Source organism: Oncorhynchus tshawytscha, linkage group LG16 (genome assembly GCF_018296145.1).
Source record: "Oncorhynchus tshawytscha isolate Ot180627B linkage group LG16, Otsh_v2.0, whole genome shotgun sequence".
In the NCBI taxonomy this organism is placed as follows: domain Eukaryota; kingdom Metazoa; phylum Chordata; class Actinopteri; order Salmoniformes; family Salmonidae; genus Oncorhynchus; species Oncorhynchus tshawytscha.
In genome coordinates, this window is record NC_056444.1 from 33,522,331 (window position 1) to 33,550,314 (window position 27,984).

At 42.4% G+C, this 27,984-nt stretch overlaps 1 protein-coding gene across 1 annotated transcript; it reads right to left on the reverse strand.

Annotated features, from left to right (window-relative positions):
* Positions 1–23: 23 nt before the first annotated feature.
* On the reverse strand, positions 24–27,957 carry LOC112215605 (kinesin-1 heavy chain-like). The gene is made up of 25 exons (XM_042299134.1): positions 27,472–27,957; positions 21,492–21,579; positions 21,287–21,360; positions 20,910–21,014; positions 20,656–20,704; positions 17,086–17,141; positions 16,578–16,665; positions 16,110–16,234; positions 13,311–13,415; positions 12,715–12,860; positions 11,972–12,120; positions 10,970–11,160; positions 10,699–10,767; positions 9,466–9,672; positions 8,988–9,131; positions 8,539–8,727; positions 8,180–8,297; positions 5,732–5,787; positions 5,330–5,439; positions 5,119–5,220; positions 4,808–4,940; positions 3,772–3,876; positions 3,144–3,360; positions 2,776–2,905; positions 24–2,546 (listed from the first exon to the last, which is right to left on the reverse strand). Exons 1-24 carry the CDS (start codon positions 27,595–27,597, stop codon positions 2,787–2,789), a joined length of 2,871 nt encoding a protein of 956 aa, XP_042155068.1. The 5' UTR covers positions 27,598–27,957; the 3' UTR covers positions 24–2,546; positions 2,776–2,786.
* Between the last annotated feature and the right edge of the window lie 27 nt (positions 27,958–27,984).

Consider the following 27,984-nt stretch of genomic DNA (forward strand, 5'->3'; position numbering starts at 1 on the left):
AAATGAGTAAGCAGGGCACGGACTTCTCTCTTTGAGACTTTATTGGTTTCAACTCTAGGGTAAAATCTTGGGAACCAAGGCTACAGAAAGCACTTGAGGATAACGATGTGCAGAACACTGCAATGCATTGATCTCCCTAGGGTTATATATAAAATATACACACAATTTGCATCATACAGACAGTGCCGACCATCGTAACCTGGCCAGACCACAAGTTCAGACAATCATTTGATTATTAGTTTACAAACCAAAGACAGAACAACTCCGGTTATGCTTCGCTTATTTGTTTTTTCTTTTGCAGAATCGGTATTTGAGCGGTCCTTTATGGCAGGTAGTTATGACACTTAAAGAGTTGTAATCCAAGATACATTTCAAAAAGTGCTTCGGGCTAAATTTCAACTTTAAATATCACACATGACAAACCAAAAGTCAGGAGACTGATTCGTTAGTTTTACTTTGTTTTACTTTTTTATAATGCAGGTCCCACTCCCTCACCTTAAACCTTCTTCACAATAACTGATCCATATTGCACTCACTATAGTCAGGTCTGTACAGCACTGGGCTATACCAGACAGTCATCGCAGATGCTTCAGTTTTACACAGTATTGGGAAGGAAGGACAATGTTTTGGATCATTTCATTTTCTAAGCAATGGAGGATACAAAATAGTAAAATCAATAACGGTAAACAAAAAAACAACAATTTAGGTCGTTAAAAAAAATGGCAGTGTCTAAAGCATCCAGCCTGCCTACACACCAATAAATAACTCAGATGCCATCTATGGACTGTAGCTAGGGGAGGATGGTGTTATGAAGATTGGTGACTGCGTGGACAAGACAGGCTCCGTTCCTACATCCACATTAGCATCCCACTTAGAATGTAATCTTGTTAACTAGACACAATTAGAAGGAGACAAGGTTACTTAGAATGAAGCAATGCATTGGCTAGTTTGGGCATGTGAGTGTTGACGCAGATCCCAATTCACCAGTCCCCCAAGCAAACCCCTGCATACAAGAGGCAGATGTGCAGAGTCATAAAATGAAAAAGTTGGGCTGCTGAAGAATTTTGAGGACAGATTCAGACACCGATGAAAAAAGTTGAATACAGAGAGGAAAAACAGAATCACTCAAATGTATGCCCAAACCACACAACTACACAGGCAGTAGGCACAGAAACAAGACACTATGAAACTCATGATTGGGCTAAAGTGAGGGGCTCATACAAGTTCTCACACAAACTACGACACACTAACCAAGGAAAGGGAGGAAAAAAAGTTAAATAAAAACCCATTTCTATATTTTTGCCAGAGAACATTTGTTTAAACGTCATCTTCGATATAGAGCATTATCTAACATGTCCTTATGATAGGCGAAGTAGAGGGATACGCTGGCATAGTGACACATCATATACTTGACAAATTCATCAGGACAGTCAAGCATCTAGAACAATCTTTTTGTGGTCCGAGAAGTAATCTTTCCACTGACGGTACTTTTCTCTTCAGTGATAACATTGACATCACTAGGACAAGACGTGTTGCATTTCTTCAATTTTATCAAAGGGGATACGAAGCACTTGCATGTGCTGGTATTGATATACATTGATAGGGAACATTGCAGTTCAACCATTATAAAATGTCATCATACAGTATGTTAACATGGACTGAATAGCTTGGACTTAGATAGGTGTGACACTGAAGCAGCTTCATTTTCCAATGTGAAAAAAAATCTCACTTTTTGCCATTCGCCTCACAGTTGTCCTATCCAACAGGATTCATCTCAAATGGCACCCTATTCCCCATTTAGTGCACTACTTTTGACCAAGCTCTTGGAGTGCATTAGAAAGAGAACGGGGTGCCATTTGGGAGTCATTTTCTGTCAATCACAAGTGCATGGTCCGGAAGATGTGTTCTACTACAGCATTTTAGCCCCGTAAGAAACAAACGTCAAAGAGAAAGTAAAAATGTCAGTGCTCAATCTAACTGTACAATAGAGGACAGTAGTGTATTTGTATACCTTTGATAAAGCATATTTTAAGCTAGACAGCAGGGTTAATTTGATGATATACTGTACATGGATAATCAGGCTAGGATGCTTCTCAGCAGATTTTCCAAACTTTTGTCTTTAAAAAAAAAATATCTTATATTTTTTGGGGGAGAACCTGCGACAACATACATTCAACGTGGCAAAGTGCAGACTAAAACCTTTTAGGACATTAATGGGACACACTGCTGTGCGACAGATAAAATGGAAGAGCTACGAGTACGCGTTATTAGTTACATGTTGTTCATGTCGCCAGGCGCCAAGATCGCACTTTTATTCTATTGTTTGATCTTTGTCTTTTGTTTTGTAAGGAAATCAATTTCATTCAAACAAAAAGGATCAGGAAAAATAACTGTACAGCCTGTGTCTATTTCATATAGATTATAAACGTTGATACTGGAAGAATCGTCCCATGTCATGTGACAAGTTCTGTGTAGTGGAATGCCAGCTCCTGTGGGTGATCTTTGCATCTTAGTATGACTGTGAATATGTTTATCTTCTTCAGCAACTGAAGGACAAAGAGAGACAGAAGACAAAATGAGTGGAGGAAAAGCAAGACTTGTTTAAGCTTTGGCTGGTCTATAAAAAAAACAGGGCCGTGTTCAGTAGTAAATCTGTTAGCAACGGAAAACGAGTATCTGTGTTCTTATTGGACAAATTCAGGTAGTGCCTCAGTTTCAAAATATTTTCTACCCAAGCGAACTGGCTCAGTAAAGTCTTCAGAGGCCTCGACTTACTTCTCGTTCCTTCATTGCGTGGCCCCTCCTCCTCTGATGGAGGTGGGCTGGTTGTTGAAGAGCCCAGTCCGGTTGACGTTGGGGTGGGTGGGGGATGCCACAGGAGGCTGGCCAGGCCGGATAGGTTTGGCTGGGGAGGACAGAGGCACAGCAAAGTTTACATACCATCAAAGGAACACTATTGGCATCACTATTTAGTAGTGAAAAGACCAAACTGTAATGTAAGTGTATTTATAGAACAAAGGACAGATCTCTCCGGGGGGGGGAAAAAATGAGCGTTAAACTTTTAAAATCAGTGTGTGTGAATATGAATGACTGTGTGTGTATGAATACATGTGTTTATGCCTGTGTGTGTGCTCGCTCCTCACCAATCTGAGCCGAGTGGCCCCTCCTGGCCATGTTCTTAGCCCTGACGGCCTCCTTGATGCGGTCCACCTCCAGCTGGTAACGTTTGCGGTCACGTGCAGCGTTCTCTTTGGCCTCCTTCAGGGCAGACTCCAGGGCCTTGACCCGCTCAGCTGTAGCACGCAGGCGCTTCTCCAGTTTAGGAAGCTCACAGCGCAGGTCGGCATTGTCACGCACCAGCTGGAGGGGGGGGGTGTAGTGAGTGAGTGAAATAGACAGGGACCAAACATACAGGTTTCACTCACTAATTCATTTGTTCTTTCTTTCAGTCACATTGCAGTTGTCCTTGGTATCTTTTTGACGTGTGACAAACATTTGTGTTGACAGAAGAGTACTTGTATCTTGGAGTAATTTGGCATGTCTGTAACAAAGCCTTCCATTACAATAAAGGGCTCTGATCTGTGCCACAGAATGAACAGGCATAGAACTCATTCCGGCATCATTGAAATGAATGGGGATGTGCATTCTACTCATTCTAATTTTGTGGTCTGTACCTGCTTACTGACTTCAGTGAACCATACCATTCAGTCATAGCAGGATACTTCTCTGCCATGGAAGAACTCATAACATCAGATGTATGTGTTTGTTTACCTGTTTGTGGACTTTTGTAAGCTGTTCCAGGTTGTTCTCCAGAAATGATATCTTCTGTTTCTGAGCAGCACTGCCCCCTGTATCATCAGAGTCCATCTCAGCACTCTGCAGAAAACATACATTACTGAACATTTTGTTTTACAGCACATGTATCATTCACTCTCCATTTATTTATCATTTATGAGACACACACTTCTCAATTTTCTGTGAAAGGCACCAATAAAGCCACAAGTTCAGAGTTTGAAATGAGCACTGGGAAGCAGTACATTAATATACCACATTAATATGCCTTTCACTGACCCATAGACTTTCAAGGTCGGAATGTTGGTACCATCACAAATACCACAAATATCACATTTGTGACTCAGAGCTGATAAATAGGACTTTTAATCTAACTTATTAATGTGATCCAGGGTCATGCGTTCTCTCCTCTCCATCTTATCTATGTGAGCCAGCTAGAGCCTGAAGCCCGAGGGTTGGTGAAGAACCTCATAATAGTCTCTGAATCACAGCAGCATAGCAGATGCGTCCCGAATGGCACCCTATTCCCTATATAGCGCACTACCTTGGAGCCTATGAGCCCTGGTCAAAAGCAGTCCACTATAAAAGAGAATAGGGCGCCATTTGGGACACAGAGACAGCATCTTATTTAAATCTTCACCTTTGAAGAAGAGAACTTCAGGCTGACCTAGTTACCAAAGCCTCCCTCTTTTGTTTGGTGCGGAGGTTCATTAAACATTCAACAGGGTAACAGGCCAGGGTTAGAAGGGAACAGTTTTATTTAACGGGAAAGTCTACACCTGCTGCATTCGGCGCATGCAACATCAAATTGGATTTGAACGTGGATCCCGCACTCTCCCGGTGATGATGGTGCTGTGCAATGTAAGGGCAATATTATGTGAATGTTGTTCATTACACAGGGCTGATAAAGTAACTGATTCATATGGTTCCTTCTAGGTCTTTCTAAAAATGCTAATATGAGGGGAGGGGGGTGGTGCATCTCTCGCTTGTAAAAAGCAAACTCAGTGTGCTTTACCTTCTTGACTCTGGTAGCCAGGTCCTGAACAAACAGCTTTCTGAGATTGTGTAGTGTCTGGAGCTCCTTAGCCACAGTCTCCTCCAGTCCCTTCAAGTCTTGTCTGGCCTGCTCTCTCCTGTCCTGCATCACCCTGTAACACACACACAACCAGATCGGTGACTCCCCATTGCCACGTCACCGTTGTTCATATGGCTGCAGACAGTCATTTATTTCTTCTCATTTATGCAGCGAAATCAGCTAAGGACAAATGATAGTGTGTGAATATTGATTGTGTGTGTACGATGGCAACCGGATGGGTGTTTACGCACGTGAGCTCGTGCAGCTTGCGGCTCTTCTCCTGGTCGGTGGACTTGAGCTTCTCGTGTTCCACCCTCAGGCGCTTCTGCTCCAGCACGATCTCTTGGTTCAGACTGGAGAGAGACAGATACAGACATAGTGAGACAGAATCTAACTAGAAAATAACATTTGTTCCATGTGTCCAATGGGCCTCAAGGATTTAATGTGCGCGTGTTCCCTTACTCCTGCAGCTCAGTGATGAGTTTCTCCTTGCTGTCCAGCTCGTCTCTCAGGCTGCTGATCTGTTTCTGATGGGCCTCACGGTGAGACTGGATCTGATGCTCAACTGCCTCCTAGGAACAGACACAGGTAGTGACCAACAAATATATTACAACTAAGTATCAACACAATATAATAGTCTTTTTTACCAGACACTTATCTACCGGGACTTTCATAGCAGTCAACTTTTGACTAAAGATATATATTTGGTATATTTATCCCATACAGGAATCAAATATACAATCATGGAGAATCTTGTAGACAAATGCAACTGATTACAAACAAAAAAAGTTAGAATAATATGGATAACCAGTTATCAAGTGAGGAAAGAATAGCCTGTCAGGAAAAATCCACTGTTGGACATACCTTTACTTCAGTGGCAGTTTGGACCTCGTTCTCCTTCTCCATAGCCTGGACTTTCTCTGTTAGGGGAGAAAAGTAGATGTGTGTCAGCAATAATTTCACCACTAGATAGTGATATACTGTTCAGGGCTCGACATACAGGGCAGCCCGCTTGCCCGGGAAGGTTTGGGGAAACCCCCCGGGCTAGTTGATCTTCCCTGTCCGTAGTCCGATCAAGCTAGTGAAAAAAAAATATTGTAATAATGCCATCTATAATCTAAGCTATAAAATGTATTCAAAAACAGATGGATTCCCAAAGCTGTTTGCTATTCCAAATATTTATCACAAGGGCACTGCACACACATAGCCTATAATCTGTCGGGCAGAGAGTGTGCAGCTCTCAAACAGCTGGTTGTTGTGTGGAGCAGCTCACCGAAGACCCGACAGTGGTAGGGTGCAGGAAAGATGTTCAAAGTTATGATATATACCAGTAAATACTAAGGCAAGAACGCAAGCCAGGTATTTAAAAAGTTCAAAATATTGGTTGAATATTTGCGATGAGCAATTTAGTCATCTTGGAATAGCCTACCTTGAAAATCTGACATTTTCTCTAGGCTATTTGGTCCTTGAAAAAGACATTGAAGTTATGGTAGCCGATTTAGAAGTTCTGCAGCTCCAATATATACTAAACAAAAATATAAAACGCAACATGTAAAGTGTTGGTGCCATGTTCCATGAGCTGAAATTTTTAAAAAATCCCAGAAATGTTACAAATGCACAAGAAGCTTATGTCTTAAATTGTGCGCAAATTTGTTTACATCCCTGGTAGCGAGCATTTCTCCTTTACCAAGATAATCCATCCACCTGACAGGTGTGACATATCAAAAGCGGATTAAAAGCATGATCATTACACAGGTGCACCTTGTGCTGGGGACAATTTTTAAAAGGCCACTCTAAAATGTGCAGTTGTCACAGCACAATGCCACAGATGTCTCAAGTGTTGAGGGAGCGTGCAATTGACAGATGTCTCAAGTGTTGAGGGAGTGTGCAATTGACATGCTGACTGCAGGAATAGCCAACAGAACTGTTGCCAGATAATTTAAATGTTAATTTCTCTACCATAAGCCTCCTCCAACATTGTTTTAGAGAATTTGGCAGTACGTTCAACCGGCCTCACAACCACATGTACCTACGCCAGGCCAGAACTTTCACGTCCGGCTTTTTCACCTGTGGAATCATCTGAGACCAGCCACCTTGATAGTTGATGAAACTGAGGAGTAGTTCTGTCTGTAATCCCTTTTGTGGGGAAAAAAACTATTCTGTTTGGCCGTCTGGCTCCCCAGTGTGTGTGCCTACGCGCTCCCAGGCCCACCCATGGTTGTGCCTCTGCCCAGTCATGTGAAACCATAGATTAGGGCCAAATAAACACACTTTTTTAAATTTATTTTTTTACATGTACTGATTTCCTTAAATTGACTGTAACTCAGCAAAACCGTTGAAATTGTTCCATGTTGCGTTTGTATTTTTGTTCAGTATAATTATTCTGTGATTTCATTTCAGGGCTCGAAACGGCAATTTGTAGCAGCTTTCCTTTGTTTCCCGCCATTTCTATTGAAGGGTGTCGCGCTGACCTGTTGCGGTTATTATGAGCAAGATGACATTAAAGCCAACATTCGACTTGGTTTTCCATACAAAGCGTTCTATTATAAAAGGAACACGTTTTTTTGGTCGCTTTCATTTGAAAACATGATGAAACAACATCTCAAATGGCGAGTGACTATCTACCACATGGACAGGCTTCATTAGAACGTTTGTGTCGGGAGCATGCTGTCTATTTAGTAAGGCAATGCCCACATTCTGACATATTTTAGCATGTCAAAATAATGTGAATGTCAATGCAGAATGCCATTGGATAGGCCTATTAAAGAAAGTATTATTCTTAGTGGTAACGCATACTTTTTTTCTGCATCATTTTCTTTTTTTCTATAAGCTATTACAACAATTAAATATAAAATGTAGGTCATTGAAAATTACAATGAAGTACTTGAAAAATTCCTTGAAAGTCCTTGAATTTGACATACTAAATGTCTGTATGAACCCTGTATAGGCTACTTGCTCAGTCCAGAAATGAAAGAAAATCACCTGGAAGATAAAATCACCTAAAATTATGAACAAATCATTCGTTTTCCTGTCAGATCTTGACCCCGGCACAGTAGCTTTCAGTTGGCACTGACCCGGGTGTGCCACTAGCAAATTTACCTGAATGTCAAGCCCTGCTGTTGAAAAGCTGGGTGTCAACCTCTAGCTAAATATCTCCGTCCGGTTTGTAAAAAGAATATATAAAAATACACAGTTCAATAACGAATGTGTGATGTGCCATCTTGGGGACAGGTCTTCCTCGGTTAAGAGGGATCTTCCTATTTGAATAAAGGACGAATAAAAAAATTAATTAAATGTAAAAGTTGTAGTCACCCTGAGTGCTGATCTTGACCAGCTCCTCGTTCAGAGAGTCTACGTTCTCCTCCAGCTGTCTCTTCTTCTGCTCCACGTTCTGAAGGTACTCCGTCAGGGACTTGATCTTAGCCTCGTGCTTGAAGAGACAACGAGAGGAAGTAAAAAGGTAGCAATAAATGGAACCAGGGTTGGGGTCGATTCCATTTAATTCAGTGAATTCAGGAGGTAAGCTGTAATCACATTCCCAATCCAAATTTTACTCATTGCTTTTCATTCAATGAATTGAAATAGACGTGATTAGAATTTAATTTGAGTGACAGCCACCCAGTGACACACTCCCCGAGCCCTCTGTTCCAGGTGACGTCAACGATGGTTACCTGGGAGATGCGTAGCTGACAGGCGGCCAGCTCCTTCTCGTTCTCGTCCATCTTCTGGTTGCTCTCAGCCTGGGTGCTCTCCAGCTGTTTGCTGCGTTTTACCATGGTCTTCACCTCCGACTTCATCTTACTGATGTACAGACGAGCCACCGTAAACTCCTCGTCTATCAGACCACTGCCCTCATGTTGCTGGGAGGGGGAGAAAGGGGGAGAAGGCGAGGAAAGGCACAAATGTTAGACTCAAATGTCACCGTGCAAAAGTCATGCATCAGACAGTTTAACTAATGCATAGCTTAGGAGGAGGTTCCGTAAGTTTGGGATGAGGTTAGGTATGGTTTGCGATGAGGTTAAATGGTACATAAGAGCCACACAGGCTCCCCCTCCCAAAAGTATCCTAATCCTGGGCTTCCATTCCATGACTGGCTGGTGTGGCACTGAATGATGTGTACCTTGATGTCGTTGCTGCCCACGGCGATGCCTATCTCTACCAGGTCTTTGAGCAGCGATGACATCATCTCAGTTACCCTCTTCTTCTGGTGGTTGGTCATCTCCTTCAGCTTCTGCAGCTCAGAGTCAATGGACACCAGGATACTCTGAGGAGGACAAACAGGACAGGTTGATTTCACAAAATGCCAACCAACTTTGTTCACAATGCAGTGAACTCCTACACAGTATTCAACTCCATGCCTGGAGGGCCAAAACACTTATGGCTTTTGTTATTTTATTCTAATCAGGGACTTAATGATTCAACAGCTGACCTGGGACACTAGCTGGGTGGACGAGCTAATCAATGACATTGTACCTTTAACCCTGATTGTTAATTGATTAATCTTTAAATTCCTAGAATTTCCTGTTCAGTTCATAACATATTTTCATTCATTTTTTCCCCGTAACATTGTGTAACGTCTAACTTAAAATAAAACCAACCGATTTCTGGTTGAGCTCCTCACTGAGAGCCTCAAACTCCTTGGTCTTGTTTTCCACCTCCTGACTCTTCTGGTCGTAGTTAACAGCCAGCTCCTCCAGGGCCTGAAGCACCTCTTTCACCTCCTCCTTGGACGCCTCATTTTCAGACTGCAGACGGTTCAGCTCCACCTGCAGGTTGTCGTGGTCACGACGTGACGAGGCCAGAAGCTGGAGAAGGAACAGAGTTTTCAGTAGGGAGAAAACATTTTGAAACAGATACCGTAGGTGGGAGGTATTAACTTGTCCAATAGGAATTAACTTGGCCAATAAGATGGATGTATGCTTTCTGTTGCAGAACATTATGCTATGTGCCCTACTGAACACAACCCAGGCCTGCGGGTGACAATTAAATCCCTACTCATTCTGAACATTCATCTGTAATTAAAATCCAGTGTACTGAAGGCTGAGTTGAGAGTGTTAAAGCTCAGAAACATCGTAGGATTGTTAAACGTTTGAGTGTCGGCAGTCAATCTCGTGTTCACACCGCAAAGACCTTGGAAGTCATCAGCCACTCAGCCTTGTTAAAATACTCCAAACCAGAAGGTGGCAGTAGCTTTATCCATGCGCATTGGTCTAGATTCCAAGCTATCTGTGCTAATGTTGCTACTTTGTACAAAGCTAGCAAGCTAAGGACACTACACTAACAGGCAGCTGTTTCATGGAAACTAGCTAATCCATTGTGATTTAATTATGTCAATACTAGCTACAGTGGTTAGCTAGTTTGGAGGAAGTACTTAGCATTTTGTGCATTGCATCTGTGTACTTTGCTTTATGGGGGTTTGTGCTCATTGGTTTGGTCAAAGACAAGATGTTGCGAACTGACAAGCATTGCGGTTCTACAAGTAAAAATCGGTAGGTTCATCGCTACCGGGTCAACATGCAGCAGGTACCACTTCTGTTCAGGCAAGAGAAGGGAGGGCCTCCCACTGTGATAAGTACATATCGGCAGTCTATCGGTAGTGAGATTCTCATTGTGTTTCATGCTTAAGGATGTCAGATTCTCCCCAGGATGAGCAGCAGGCAGAGAGGTGCCTCTTTAACCCAGCTGTGTCTGGGTTAACAGTCAGCTAACAGCTTGACCCCATCTCTGGGCCCCGATGAGCCTATACAGGCAGATTGATGGCCTAGTTAACAGAATGGCCTGGCAGGGGGCAGTAAATGCACGGGGGGGTGCAAAATAGGGGAGGGGTTCACCTCCTCCTGGTCCAGCATCTGCTGCTTCAGTTTCTCTGCCAGCTGGCTCTGCTGGTTGATCTCATCATCCTGTTGGAGTGAGAGAGAAGAGTGAGAGATAAAGGAGGGGGGAGAGAGAGAAAGGAGGGGGGAGAGAGAGAAAGGAGGGGTGTTTGAGACCAAAGTGTTATCAAGGAAAACCTATATCGTCAGTAAAACATATTTTAAATGACTACGTCATTGAAATCTTTATGCCACCCTAGTGTTGCAGTGTGATGCTCTGCTCCCTTACCTTATCATCCAGCTGCTTGTAGAGTTTAGACAGCTCAGCCTCGCACTTCTCTTTCTCTGCGTCAGTCAGTTTAACCCCTGGGATGCTGGGCGAGGGGGTCATCTTTTCATTATTCACCACGTTGTCTAGAGCCTGGACCTCAGCATTAGCCTTCTCCTTGTCAAACTGCTCCTCCACCGGCACACTCTCACCTACAGGAGGCAGGACAGAGGGATGGAGGGATGAAGGGAGAGGGGGAGGGATGCAGCCATGGAGGGAGACGACACAGGGTTACAGACTGGGCGTAAAATTAACACCTGCCAAATGCGGGTAGATTTAGGTATTGGTGCGTAAGAATATCTATTTTACCAGTCATGTTTGCGGGTGGTGAATTTGCAGTGCTCTACAATACAACCATTACATTCGCAAGTAAAAAGTACAAAGTTAATAATGAGCACATATGCGAATCGTTTTGTCCACAAGTTTGGTTGTTTTTCAACTTTAGGACTCAAGTGGCCCTGTTACCACAGTTACCCCCCCCCCTTAAAGGGGCAGTTAAACATTTTTTCTCATCTGATATTTTGATTAAAAGACTAGGGTCCCGAAAAAGGTAATAAAATGTAGCAATATACCACATTACTTCTTAAAAATACATGTCATGTTTTAGAAACATTACAAAGCATAATCTGTTTATTTTAATTGCGTTTTATTGTAATTATGGCAAAAAAATATTTGGGCTGCTAAAAGATATCTGAGTGGCTGGTAGATTTTTTAAAACTCTATTTGCCACAGTGGCTGGTGGACCTTAAAGTACATTTTAGGCCCTGGTTTGAGAAGAAAGACAGCTTCTGTAGTATCTACTCAACAGGCAAACCATTTTCTGGGTCCTATGTGTTATTACAACTCTAAACGTGATTTCCGTTGCAAAAATGTTGCTACGGTGTGCAGTGCACTAATGAACACAACCCTGTTCAAACCTATTCATGATATAATCAATTGAATAACTACTTATTTTTCTCTCACCGTTTCTCCATCGGTTGAGTTCGTTCTCCAGCCAGGTGACGGTGCTCCTCAAGGTCGTGTTCTTCGCCTTTTCTCTTTCATACTTCTTCTTCCACTGTTCTGCCGTCAGCTCCACGTTCAGACACACTGTGTTCTTAATGGTCTTTGCTCTGAGGTAACACAACGGTTACCTTTCAGAGTGGGAGTGCGTTTGACAAGTCAACCACTTCCGACCACTCAAAGCATATAGCAGTGCATTCATGCCATTGCTAACATCATACTAAGCATAGAGAACCAATAATTCTATTTAATTCTGTGGTACCTTCATTCAATTGACATTTATAACACTTCCGTCCACTGACTGACTTTAACACTATTGATTCTGGGTCATTTACAGATTTACAGCATTGTTTCTCAACTCAGTTACTAGTATACATGGGGGTACCTGTCCAATCCACACCAGGGTGCTTTGGAAGAACATGGTCATGGCAAGATGGTATCCAGCTTTTGTCATATTAATGTCAAAAAAGTTTTTTTTTGCATTTTAGCTAACCCTAACCTAATTCTCCAAACCTGCTACATTAATCATCCTAAACAAAGAGGTGTAATGGGTTAATTTGACAAAAGCTGGATGCCTTCTAGCCATGGCCGGAGAACATAGGCCTAATGATCAGTTGTATAGAGGGGGTAGTCCGGAGAGATTAAAATGTTATTGGGGGTACAGTAACCAAATAAAATATACAGTCCAGGGGCTGAGAGCGTACCTCTGTCCGAACATCAGTGTGGACTTGGTCTCAGCCTCGTTGTAGGCAGAAGGTGAGGCACAGATGACCATGGTGGTCCTACAGTTACCACCCAGAGAGTCCTGCAGGATACGGGTCATCTTACTGTCTCTGTATGGGACATAGGTCTGGAGAGAGGAGGGGGGAGAGCGACATGAGCTTCACAGTCAATCTACAATACTAATCGCTTTCTCCTGGAGGGTAATACATTAAAGCCTGGTCCCAGATCTGTGTGTGCCATCTAGCCAACTCATTGGCTCATGTACTGAAAACGTACATTTTATAAGTGCAGCAGCTTTGACTTACGGCAAGATTGGTATGGTGCTTTCGTGCTTGACACGTGCATATTTACCCCACCACCCTATTCCAAAATGTCCTCATCCAATATGTACTCCATCTCCTCCCCTACTGCTAAAACAGCTGTTTGTTGACATCTGAGTCCCAAATGGCACCCTACTCCCTATATACTGCACAACTTTTCAAAAGAAGTACACTACGTAAGGGATAGGGTGCCATTTGGGACGCAATCATTCTCCCCAGCACCAAGGGAGCCGAGTGAAGAGTCACGGTCATCTCACCGAGCCTTCAGCCAGAGCAGAGATGACGTTGCCCAGTGCAGACAGGGACTTGTTGATGTTTTTAGCTTCTTCCAGCACCGCACCCTCCGCTCCAGTTTTACCCACCTACACACACACAAATTTAGGAGATCACAATCCACCACACCACACAATCCACCCTCATGACAACACTAGTACAAGAGCGGATCACTTGAGTTCATATTAGATCAGAAAATTCTAAGATAAACATGGTTGCGTCCTAAATGGCATCCTATTCCCGATTTAGTGGTACACAAGAGATATATCTATAGATATATATAATTAATAGGGAAAAGGGTGCCAGTGTGTCCCCTATATTCATTTAGCAGCAGCACCTGCCGTCACTCAAAAAAACTTTTTTTTAAATCCATCATGCAGTCATCATAATTGTATGTTTAAATCACTATATCTAACAAATCATTTTTTATTTAATGAAAATAAATCCAAAATATATTTTTCACAATTTATTTCCCTGAGCCTCCTTCGGCCCTTGAAATGCTCAGTTTGATCGTGTGGGTGTTAGGAAACAAGTTTGAAGATATTTACATTCCCAGCCCTGATTGGCTAATAGGATGTGTTGAGCCACCCCCTTAGACCAATGACTGTATGTCTGGGTATCATAAATCCTTTCACATTGTGACCTCATGAGGTGGGACAAAGGTTTATTCAACCTGAACAAGCTGAAATTCCAGTATTTCTTTTCAAACAGCTTTTACACAAAGGGCATTATCATTTTCAGTGTTACTTTGACCTGTGTGGAAATATAATTTAAATGCATTTATTATTATTTTTTAAACGGAAGTCAGGTTTAACTGCACGGCCCCTTTAAATATTTCTTCCAGATGTGCTTTTAGCGCACAATTTTTGTAATTAAACCCCTTTTCTACCCAAGTCAGAATAACTCATGGATACAAATTGGTAGTCTGCATGCAGTTTAAATAAAGTTGCTACTTAGCGTTAGGACAATTGTTAACTAGCGTAAGTGCAATGAATGGAAGTCTATGTGAACAGTTAGCATGCTAGCTGTTCCCATAGACTTCCATTCATTGTGCTAATGCTAGTTAGCAATGGCTTCCGAAACTACATGCAGACATAACATTTTGACATTTGCATTTCAGTCATTTAACAGACGCTCTTACCCAGTGTGACTTAATGGACAAATTAGGGATGAGTGCCTTGCTCAAGGACACAGGCAGAGTTTTCAACTAGTTGGCTCAGGGATTCGAACCAGCGACCTTTACTGGCCCAACGCTTCCTGCCACCTAAAATAAATGGCATCCATGAGTTCATCTGACTCTGGGTAAGAAGAAAAAAATCCAAAATCTCACACTATCCCTTTAAGGTCAGAGTGACAAATTAAAAAGTATATTTGTTGCAAAATGAGTGAGCAGTGGCGCAAATAAGAGCCACGAGCGTACAGCCACCACTTGCTCCTCATCTCCCTACAGTGCAGCAGCTACCATCAAATTACATTTCAGATGGTGTCAACATAATTACATTTTCAAGCATTTGAGTATGATGTGCTTTTAAAAAGTCCCCAGAAGTGACCTTCTCACAGTCCTACTAAAAAAAGGTACCCCACAAATCCTAGGGGAAGCACTGAGGGTGCCATGTGCACTATGTAGGGGATACGGTGCCATTTTGCTTCACAGCCCATATCTGATTAAGGTAGATAATGCTGCCAAAACACACTGGTCTTAACAAAGAAAATACAGGAGACCACAACAAACATTGATGTAACAAAAACTGATTATGAAAGAGGGCCACAAAGCATGTTAATGGCTTTGCTTGATCTTAATGCCATCCTGTGGATTATCATCAGATTAATAATAAACAGATTACTGCTGTTGTCGTGCGAGTAATGAGTAACAGATGTGCTGAACACTCGAGGCGATCCAAGATGTGGTGGTACAAGTACGTGGCCTTGTCCAAGCCAGAACAGCCTATAGGGCAGAAGCCCATCACCTATTTCTGCAGCTTGACGTACAAGTACACCCCATGGACAGGATCTTGATCCATGGCCTTCGATGTGGTCGGCTAGTTAGTTAATTGTGACCAAATGCTCAAATCAATAGCAGCGTGTTAGGCTATATGTACAGTACAGCGACAGTAGGAGAAAGCAGGTGTTGCGCAAAAGTGAATGTGATGAACTTGAACACTAAGATTGGAGATAAGAAAAGGGAGGAAAGAGGAAAAGTAGACCGAGAGAAAGAAAAGTTTATGGCCAGGGTAGCCCAACTGGAAGCCCGCGGGGCAATTTTATTTAGCCCCACAAATTGAAAAAAAAGTTGTATTTAATGTTTATTGTTGGACATAGGACTGTATAAATGCCTGCAAATCAGCCGAGTGATTGGAAATCTGTTCCAAAGTATTCCCACGCATAATAGAGAGATAGACTGTATATGAAATGTAAGCAAGGTTTGAAAGGATTATGTTTCAGCCAAGTATTATATCTGTTTGGGCTTCTTGTTGTCAATTTGTAGTCCACAAATTATTTGTATGTGTGTTCCGGAACCCTAACCATCCACTCAAGAAAGAAAATGCCAGAGGTCGAACATAGCATAAGCCAACGATTATCAACTACGTCCTGATTTTCCACAAGTGTGACCATGCAATCTCACCGTCATGCATTTAAAAGCATAGGACTGACGTAACCAGACTGGAGTGAGTTACAGCCATTGTAAAATCTATGCAAAAACACACTTCGGAAAATGGGTGAATGATCGGAACACAGGCACAGAGGAAGGAAGGCACAGAGAGAAAAATAAGATGGAGACGTACTTTTTCACTCCCGGCCAAATCGACAAGGTAGAGCTTGCCGCTGAGTTTCTGCTCTGTAGCAGTGTTTTCCTGCTTCACATTGATCTGGAAGATACTATGACTTCTGGAGCTGTGCTCGTTCATGTCTGGAACACACACACGTTAACACACAAATCTAATGCCAACAGCAATATTTATTCATAACTAGGGTCTACAGTTTTTCCTGGTTCCTGGTCAGAAAAACTCCCGGCCCTAGTTATGTAATGGATGCGTAATTGCATCCCAAATGGCACCCTATATTTTACATCCCAAATGGTACCCTATCCCCTTATGGGCCCTGGTCAAAAGTAGTCACAATCAAGGGAATAGGGTGCCATTTAGGACATAGCCTGGCACTGCTGTGTGAGATTGTCTTGGTTGATCAGGAGATCCATTGAGGAGGATGATGAACCCATGAGAAGCAGCAGGGACTGTGTTGGACTGACTCACTTGTGACGGCAACGTGCCGGTTGGATTTGCCCTCGTCAATAGTATCCATGACCTCGTCGGGGCTGCACACAAAGCGCTCCGTACACCCCTAGGGACACACCAAGGAACAACTAATTTGACATGGTAGACGTTCATAGACAAAGAGGCGATTATGGATACATTTTTTGTTAACATTGGCATTAAAGTCGCGGACAATCCGGAAGTTAAATCGGTATTGTAAGTCCTTTAACTTTCTCCAAACAACGCAACCGAAATAGCACCCTATTCCCTATAGTGCACTACTTCTGACCAGCACCCATATATCAAAAGTAGTGCACTACAAAGGGAATTGGGTGCCATGTGACCCACAACCATTCTTCCAATTGATCTATAGGCAATCCATCATTCTCTTCATCTACTGAACTGTCTCATCGATTTATCCCCCTGACCAAACCTTCATGAATCTATGGTACCATTAGATGGTAGATAGATTAGATAGATGGTTTGGTTCACTTGACCTGTGACTCACCTTGACATAGGGCACCCTGTTCTTATCCTCATGTACAGACAGGTTGTTCTTTGTTACTGCAGAGAGGGGGAAAAAAAAAGGAAAAAAAGATTTTATTATTGCAGTTATTTCAGGTTGTTGATCAACGTTGTAACAAGGAATCATCAACAGGCAAGCGCCTGCATTTAAAGGGATACTTGGCATCGGAGGCCCTTTATCTACTTGCTCCCGAATGGCGCAGCGGTCTAAGTCACTGCATCTCAGTGCTAGAGGCATCACTACAGACCCTTGTTCGATGCCGGGCTGTATCACAACCGGCCATGATCAGGAGTCCCATTGGCCCAGTGTCGTCCGTGTTAGGGGAGGGTTTGGCCGGGGTAGGCCGTCATTGTAAAATATGAATTTGTTCTTAACCGACTTGACTAGTTAAATAAAGGTTAAATAAAAAATGTGATAAAAATCTACTTCTGCAGAGTCCGATGAACTCATGGATACCATTTGTATGTTTCTGTGTGCAGTTTGAAGGAAGTTGCTAACTAGCGCAATTGCTAGCTAGCGCAATGACGAAGTCTATGGGTATCTGCTAGCATAAACTCCCACTATTGTACTAATGCTAGTTAACATTGACTCGCAAAACAACCTCCAACTTCCTTCATATTGGACACAGGGACATACAAATGGTATCCACGAGTTCATCTGGCTCCGGGGGAGTAGATAATGGGCATACAGAGTTTGGGCGGAATATCACTGGTCGCGCAGTGAGAGCATGCTCCTCAAACAGTGGTTTGTGTGTGGAGTGAAATAACGGTTTTCCAGCAGAAAGGGGGGGATACCTAGTCAGTTGGCCATCTGAATATATTCAACAGAAATGTGTCTTCCGCATTAATCCAACCACTCTGTATCAGAGAGGTGCGGGAGCTGCCTTAATCGACATGTCTTCCGCGCCCGGGGAACAGTGGGTTAACAGTGCATGCTGACACGGTCGCCAGGTGTACGGTGTTTCCTCCGACACATTGGTGCGGCTGGCTATTGTATCAAGAAGCAGTGCGGCTTGGTTGGGTTTCGGGGGGTGACACGGCTCTCGAACTTCGCCTCTCCCAAGTCCGTACGGGAGTTGCAGCGATGAGACAAGACTTACTACCAATTGGATACCGCGAAATTGGGTAGAAAAGGGGGTAAATAAATAAATAGTAGTAGATCTGGAGAGACTGGGTCAGTCAATTACTAATACTCTTAGTAAAAGTATATATATATATATATATTCAACTCGCAATCTGTTGATTTTTTTTTATTTGAAAGATTGAAATTGTATGTTAAACATCACAGCATAGTTGAAAGATATATGGTGAAGAAATCCGAAGAGGGTGGGTGGGATGGGCTGAGGGATGGGCTGAGGGAAGCTGAGGGTTGGGATGTGGAATTGGAGACAAGTGGGAGTGGAGATGCTGGGCGGGGGATAGAATGACAGTCAAAGATTAAAGTTTTAAAAAATACAAATAAAATACAAATAAAACATAAAGAGTCAGTTTAAATGACACTGAGGGGCAGTGACGTTACATTTAATGCCGGTATGTCTGAGGCTGATGCCGTGCAGGTGTTCGTACACATACATATACACACACACTCTCATTCAAATGCACACGTGAACATACACACACACGTAAACCTTGACCCTGGTTGCTCCTGTGTGTTGCTTTGGATGCAAGTCTGTTAGATGATTAATGTGATGTAGTTGTTTAGAGGCTTCACTGCGAGTATATTGTATGTTTTAAATATTAAATAAAAACACATTTTAAAAAATGAGATTGCCTATAGTCACATCATGCAGCCCATATATGTTTTGATTTCTAAGACATTCTATGGTTTATCATTCACAACTAAAGTTGCCAAATATCTCTAAATCTAGTGTTTTACATTCAACATAGCGCACTGGCTCCGGAATGGAAAAAATATCTGTCACATTTTATTCAGCTAAGTTCAATTATATTCTTCTCACTATAAAATCATATAATATTAAATAATGGCACATCTGGTCAGCTAAATGAACAAGCCTACAGCCAATGGCATGGAGCATAGCTAGATAACATATCTTCTTCTGAAATACATTTTCTTCATATCATAATGTTTCTTTAGACCTGACTAAAATAAATAATGGGTTTATTGTGATTGTGTATATTCAATTGTTTTAGACTTTTTTAAATATGTTTTTATGTCGAAGTTCCAAAGGTGCGCATCACCGGCTAGCATTTAGCTTGATTGCGTGGAGCCCCGGAGATACTAAACGTGTCTATGTTAAATAACGGTCAATTACCTCGAGATCGGCAGACTTTTGCATGACAATAACTGTCTGACAAAATGTCATGACCGCCACAGCCCTAGGTCAAGTGCAACCCGATTTCCTTTGGTCATCCTTGAGATTTCGCTACAATTTGATTGGAGTCCACCTGTGGCCAAATTAAATTGTTTGGACATGATTTAGAAAGAGACAACCATCTAGATAAGGTCTCACAGTTGACAGTTCATGTCAGAGCAGAAACTATACCATGAAGTTAAAGGAACCGTCTGAAGACCTCAGAGATATCATTTAGGAGGCGTATATCTGGGAAAAGGTATAAAACAAGTTCTACAGTGTTGAACGTTTGATAGACCATCATTGGTAAACTGAAAAAAAGATGTAACTACCCATACTATGCCTAGAGCTGGCCATCCGACCAAACTGTCAGAACTACAGAGTTCCTTGGCTAATCCAGGAGAACCTGCCAGAAGGAAAACAGTCTCTACAGCACTTCACCAATCTGGGCTTTATGGGAGTGGCCAGACGGAAGCCACTCCTGAGAAAAAGGCAAGACAGCATGCCTGGAGTTTGCAAAAAGGCATGTGAGAGATCATAAAGCAAAGGATTCTGTGGTCTAATGAGAGAAAAACAATTACTTTTCGGCCTCAAATGAGAAATCCAGGCACAGCTCATCACCAATCTAACACAATTCTTACCGTGAAGCATAGCAATGTCAGCATCATGCTATGGGGATGCTTTTCAGCGGCAGGGATGAGAAGAATGGTAAGGATAAAGCAAACAGTGAGCGGTGCCAAATACAGGCAAATACCTAATGGGAACCTGCTTCGGAGTGCAAACGACCTTAAACTGGGGGTGAATATTTAAGTTCCAACAGGACAATGACCCCAAGCATACAACCAAAGCAACGCTGAAACGGCTTCAGAACAAAAATGTGAAAGCCCTTGAACTGCCCAGCTAAAGCCCAGACTTGAATCCCATTGAAAATCTGTGGAAACACTTGAAGATTTCTGTTCACCACCGCTTCCTATATAACGTAACAGAGCTTAAGGAAATCTGCAAAGAAGAATAGGAGAAAATACACAAATCCAGATGTGCAAAGCTGATAAACAAGTATTGACTTATGGGTGTGAATACATTTCTGTATGTCAAATCGATTTAAATCCATTTAGAATTCAGGCTGTAAGACAACAAAATATGGAATAAGTCAAAGGGGTATGAATACTTTCTGAAGGCACTGTATATCTCCAGAATGGTCAAATGAGGATGCCTGCTGTGCCACAACACACAGTACATACCATCCAGTAGGTCCTTGATCCTGTCCAGGTAAATCTCAAAATATGAAACCTGCAACAGAGAAACCTCTGATTAGAAAGAATCCTGCTGTGCAGTCTTTTTTTATTAGTATTATGTAGCCGATATGGAATAACTAGCTAATCAGCGCCCAGTGAGGGACGGACGGGCAGAATGTACTCGGTCATAGGTTTATTAGAAATGTCCAATTCGCAATAGAAGCACTTGAGGCCAGCTGTGTGGTTGAAGTGCTCCATACCTTGATATGGAACTCTAGGTTCTCATCCATGGAGTAGATGTAGTTGAAGATGTCCTGGACTATTCTGGGGATGATCCCCATACCATCCGGGTCATGGAGGCTACCCTTTACAGGACACAGACAGGTTCCCGTCAATCATAGAACAGTTGAAAGCAGGGTTGGAGTCAATTCCGTTTCAATACCGTCATATCAGGAAGTACACTTAAATTCCAATTCCAATATTACTTAAGGCCCTTCTATGAGAAAAAATGTGGAATTGAAATGTGTTGTCTTCCTGATGTGACTGAATTGAAATGGAATTGACCCCAACGCTGGTTGAAAGCATTTGACCTTTGACCAAACGCATTACGCATGTATTGTATAGGCCTTTCACTCACCTCCATGGTGTGCGTTTTTCCAGAAGATGTCTGTCCAAAGGCAAATATAGTCCCATTGTAGCCATCAAGCACATCTGTGTACAGGGAGAAAATACATGGAGAACGTATTAAAAGCATCACTTTAAAACTGCCAAAAGGTTCACACTGCTATAGCACAGCACCAGAGCTAGCTACCTGAAGACACACTGTATCCATCCTTCCTTACCTTTAACTATCTTTTGAGCAGAGGCTTTGTACATCTGCTCCTGTGTCGTATTGGACCCGAACACTCGGTCAAACATGAACGGTTTACCCTGTAGGACAATAGGTAAAAGTGAATCAGCAACAAAGGATACCTAGAGTATATTTGTACAAGAATGGCAAGAATGACAAGAATGACAAGAAAAGTGACGAGGGAAAATGTCCAAACAGAAACTTGTTCTAATGTTGACATTTACTTGAGGCCTATTTTCTGTGGTAGCATAGGTCTACTGATATAGCCTCCTAACCTGTTATACAAGGTGTGTATATTGTATAGGCCTACTACACAGGCATATATATATATATATATATCTGACCAATGACCATTATTCTGTACTGAACAAATCAACCAACAATTGAAATACCGGTAGACAGGTATTCAAAACAGGCACAAGAGATTACATTAGCCGTCCCAGCAGGTCAAAGAGAAACACCACAGTATACGGTATTCACCACCAGACCAACTCAGTCCAAACACAGCCTTTTCAAAATTAGGTTTGTGTCCACTAATGGAGTGCTTTGTAAAGAGATCCACTGCACACTAGACCAAGGCTGAGTCCCAAATGGCAGCCTATTCCTTATACAGCGCAATGGATGGGACCTGGTCTAAAGTAGTGCACTATATAGGGAATAAGGTGCCATTTGGGATGTAGCCCTGGCCTTTCCCCTTCTCAGTGTGACTAAGGGCCAGAGACAGCTAAGAAACATCAGCATCCTCCCTCTGTGACTCTGCTTTACTGACTGGCAACTGATCAGCAGGGCACTTCAGGCTCTTCATTTGACAGCAGCAGCCAATATCAATCATTACAGTGTACATCAGAGGGAGTTCTTTAGGATGACACAGCGTTCCCTCTATCATTGTATAGGCGGGACCTCTAGAAGCCTACTTTACCTTGTTCGGAGAACAAATGTTTTAATTGAGTTAGCCTACTTTAAAAAACTGTGCATTGAAAGAGAAAATGTCTACTTTCCTTGGCCAAATGAAAGTCATTAAAGAGTATGGGAAAATAAAATGGAATACTCAAACTACAGTGCAGTAGCTAAAACAGTTTGGGAATTAAAACCTACAGAAGCTTTCCTTGTGGGTAACATTATGTTCATAGGCTATCTGCCAGCATAAATGGAAACAACCTGTAAGGTTATTTTTGATGAAAAGTTGTGTGCTGCTGACATTCATACTGTATCGCTGTGTGAGAGTGATTGTGTTAGAGCAGCAACGTGGTCTCCGAGCACTTCGTATTATTCTGTATAAATCCGAGACACTCCATCTCATATTATATAAAACAAATGGAAATTTGTACAATATGTTACAAATGTTCTAAAACGTACAGTGTCACGAATTTGCAAACTATATGTTACAAATTCCAATTTGTTGTTGCTAACATTGGCTAGGTGGCTAACGCTAACATTAGCTAGCTCTAGGTGTTAAGGTTATGAGTTTGGTTAAGGGGTTAGCCAAAATGCTAAGTAGTTGCAAAGTAGCTAAAATGCTAAAGTTGTTCGTGATGAGATTCGTACAAGCAACCTTTGGGTTGCTAGACGTTCACATTATATGTCCACCCCGAGCCAGCAGCCGTACTTTTGTTTTTGCCTTAAGTAACCTTCTGTTTGATGTAACCATACCAAATGTAACATATCATCCTAATTTGAGTGACCCGGATTTACATTTACTATGTTACGTCTAGTCTGAGACTAGTCTGAGTAGGACTAAATTATCCACTACAGTTCCGTGCACTTGTACACTTTCTCACATGGAATAACAATGGTGGAAACTCTCTCCAGCCAATGCTTGAACCAATCCAATGCTTTTAAATCCATGACGGAACGTGTGCAGGGGCACACTTCAGGAGAAGGGTGGAGAATCGGGACGCAGCCTTTGTGTTGTGCTGCTATGGACTGTGTATAACTGAGCACTGACAAAATAGTCTTTATCTATGGTTCTGCTGCCTTGACACCGACGTGGGGTGTCCTCATTCAGAATGATCACTTTGACTATGTGCCTGTGAGCACCACCAAAATGCCAGCCAAGGACTAGGCTTATATGGTAGTAGTGATGGGTTGCACCATTCTATTAGGAAGCCTTGGTGGTGTCCCAAATGGCACCCTATTCTGTATGCAGTGTGCTACTTTTGACCAGGGCCCATAATGCACTACATAAGGAATAGGATGCCATTTGGGACACTGACTTGATTTTACTTGATTCTCCTGGGCTGGCACCAAACAGAGCCATTCTAAAGAAGAAGTACTTCCAAAGAAGTAGAACAAAAAGCATATCAATTATACTGAGCTTCAGGCAGAGCTACAGTGGGGGGAGGGGGAATCAATGTAAATAGTCTGGGTGGCCAATTGATTAATTGCTCAGTAGTCTGTTTTATGGCTTGGGGGTAGAAGCTGTTAAGGAGCCTTTTGGTCCTGGACTTGGCGCTCTGGTACTGCTTGCTGTGCTGTAACAGGGAGAACAGTCTGTGACTTGGGTGACTGGAGTCTGACAATTTTTGGGGTCATTTTCTATTAAGTTATCTTTACTTAAGTATGATAATTTCCTTAAGTATGATCCCCCCCATGTTAAAAGGATAGTTCACCCAAATGACATGTTGGTTTCCTTATGTCAGCAATCCATGATTTGATTTTGTTGTCCACCATTTTAAATGTTAACTTTTTAGCATTTGTGGCACAAATCCAATGCAAGTCAATGGTATCTATATTAGCATTTTGACACTTCATGTCCAAATTATCCAAAGTATGTAAATATGTATTGTGTAACTCAATGATATTACTTAGAGGATGTGGATATGAAACACGGAAATGCTAATATCGATACCACACATTGGATTTGTAAGACAGTGCCGGGTAAACAAAACCAAATCATGGGTTCCTGTCCTACTTTGTCCATAAACAGCTTAGAGGTTATTAATGAAACAAATGTAATTTTGTAATTTGGGTGATCTATCCCTTTAACAACATTGCGGGTGCCGGATTCTTTAAAAAAGTTCACCTAATAGCAGGAACAGCACCGTCTAGTGGTCAGAACATGGAACTAACAGGATGTAGGATGGGACATGGCTTTGACCATTTATTTGGATACCTCATGTCTTACTCATTGTTAGAAAAAAAAAGTATGGTACAAATCAGCTGTTAGGTAATATTATATTAATCCTACACATTAAAATGGGCAATTTGGATGGAATCCGTTACAATTTGATCTCTGAGAAATCAAGCTAACTCAACAAAATAATGTTGCAGGAATGCTAATCTTATCCATTTCTAACTACAAAAATGATTTTAGAACAATCTGAGATGGTGAGTGTCATGGCTTGCTGAAATGAGATGGAACAACCCATAAAGGAAATGACTTCATCATCAGACGGACACAGGCTTTTATATGTCAGTGTCCCAAATGGCACCCTATCCCTATTGCTCTGGTCATAAGTAGTACAATACTGCGACAAAAATGGCACCCTATCCCTGTCAGTGTCCCAAATGGCACCCTATCCCTATTGCTCTGGTCATAAGTAGTACAATACTGCGACAAAAATGGCACCCTATCCCCAGGGCTCTGGTCATAAGTAGTGCACTATGTAGGGAATACGGTGCCATAACTTATTCCACAGTTTTGATTCCTGCCAGTGCCTGCAGCCAGCCAACCTCTTAGATTGTGGATCTAATACTATACCACAGTCTCCCTGCTGTCCTCCATTACTGGACTATAAACTGGCCAATTTGTCTCTGTGTGCCTGCTTCTCTGAAAAGCATAATCCATCACTCCTAGCAGAGAAGAGTAGGGTTGTTGAACTAGAATGAGCATGATGCTGACTGATAGAAACAGCTGGAATGTCAGGTTTTAGGCAAGCCACACACACCCCAATCTTCCAGCACATCAGGGTCAGTCTATGGGCCATGACTGATGTACAGTATTTGGGTAGTCTTGCCATGGGTAACACTAGGGTTGCCAATGGGATTATAGGTTACCCTGTGGCAGTAGCTGCACATCTCACAAAAGGTTAAAGAGGCCAATGTTATTCAAATGAACACAAAGGCAGAGACTGGTCAACACCAACAAAAGATGTATCCTTCCCAGGGATGTCCACCCTTGCTAATGCTACTAGTGGGTCCAACCCTACTTTTGACCAGAGCCCCAGTCAAAAGTAGGGAATAGTGTGCCATTTGGGCCTCATACCCTGAGGTCTGGGTGGATGTACTAGGAAGTAGACTAAGCATAGTGAGCTTCTATTAAAAGAAATCTGGACAAAGAAATGTTTCCAGTAGTCACTGCCTACTCAAATGACATGACATCCCTCCCCCATAAAAACACCACACCCCTCATCCATCCATTCAACTGTTCCCAGTTACACTGTAAAATAGAATGTGCCAATGACAACATAAGTCTCTCTCTGTCTCTCTCATAGGGAGGAATGTTGTGGGACACATTGCGCCCAGCACCCCATGCTCTATATTGGGTATGGCCCCAGTCAAAAGTAGTGCACTATATAGGGAATAGGGTGTCATTAAGACACATGGTTTCCGCTTCCAGAGAGATAGGAAAGAAAAGGAAAATATTATTTCTTAGTTTAGTATAAATAAGCCTGACAATTTATCTTTCAAAGATGAAGAAAGTTAAGCTGCTGTGGATCATATGTTATGCTTGAGGCCAAAAGTTTTGTTCCTAACCACATGACATAACAAATGTGTATTCAGTCACTATGACCAGATGCCACACCCTTGGCTTCTACAGTACAGTTGACACTGTTGTTGGGACTTCTTTCTCCAGTTTTCAACCTCCATTCACTCACATCTCTTTGGGAAATGTTAAAAAACGGTTTATCATTTATGAAACGAACATCATTAGGGCTACAGAATTGAGGGAAGTGTTTGGGCTTTTATTGTGGTAAGTTCTTGTAACTTAGAAGTCCATAAAGTTTGTCCCAGCAGTTATGGTCGTTGTCATTTTCCTTTTTACAAGGCCATGGAAGGGGTGGGGTAGTGTACTGAGCAGGTGAGATCACCTGACTCCAACTTTTCTATCCTAGTATTGCACCCCAAATTGTTATTCCAGAACAAAGCACCAGCTCTATGCTACCGTATCTGAAGTCAGTTACGGGGAAATTACATTTGTAGTAAATTGTCGGGCCTAGTTAGAGTTAAACCATTCAATACGCCCAAAACAATGACAGCTGTCAATGAGGCAGGGTAGCTTAGTGGTTAGAGCGTTGGACTAGTAACCGAAGGTTGCAAGTTCAAACCCCCGAGCTGACAAGGTACAAATCTGTCGTTTTGCCCCTGAACAGGCAGTTAACCCACTGCTCCTAGGCCGTTATTGAAAGTAAGAATTTGTTAACCGACTTGCCTAGTTAAATAAAAGGTACAAAAAAAATTAAAAGGCGATGGCATCTGCGACGTGGCTATCCCTAGTTAGCTAAGGTTAGTAACTAGCTACTATTTCAATAACGCACAAGGGACGGATAGTTACATACACATATGTGCGATCATAAGTAGGTAGCCAACTCCGAAAATAGGGCTGGGAGTTGAGATACAGGATTGATAGCCAAATCAGTTGTTCGGCCATCCCCTCCTAAGCTAGTTACACTTCTTCAAATTCCAGTCAATGAATAAAAGTAGGCCGCGGACATAACTTACTTTAGCTAACGAGTTAGCTGCTAGTTCAAATTAGACAGCAAGACAAACAGTAGCTAGCTAGCGGAGTTAACGTTAGCTGGCGCTCAAGGGTGTTGCGGGCGTCATGTGTTGTGAATCGATTCGAGATTCATGCGAAATTGTAGCTATTTGAATGTGATACATCAATATGGCTAGGTATTATGAGAAGGGGTAAACAAAGTGCCCTTGCAAGCTAACGTTAGCTAGCTAGTTAGTGCTTAGCTAGCTAACGTTACAAAGGCCGGGGACTGTTTTCGTAGGCCAATGTTTGCCGTGTTTGAACGCCAACTCACCGAGATAGACACTTGATCCTCCCCTGTAAACTTGGGTATGTATTTATCCCCTCTCTCCACCTCTGACTTGTTCAATGGTCTGAAACGGCACATCACTTTGATGGTGCATTCCGCCGGGTCCACCATCTTCGCCGCCGCTGTGAATGAATGGAGTCACACCAGACAAGCTCCTGCGGCTGCTAGCTAACTGCTACCACAGAAGAAGCGCCCGATCGATCACCCCTGTGGGAGGCAAAGCGATGCCGCACCCAGTGAATGTTGGCTTAGTTTGGTCAATCTCTCCCCTCCTCGTAAAACGTAGCAAGTCGACTATTAATCAGACATATTTTTTTTTTAAGACATCCATTCAAAAGATGGAAGTCATGTTGACGACCCAGCTGTAAAGTACTGTACTCTGACTTGCTCTTCGAGTCGGGAGGGATCCCTGTGTATGCGGGTCTGAACAGAGAGGAAGAAGCGAAGCGAGAGGTATAACTAGACCCAAATCTGTCTTAACCAGCAGATGGCGTTTTT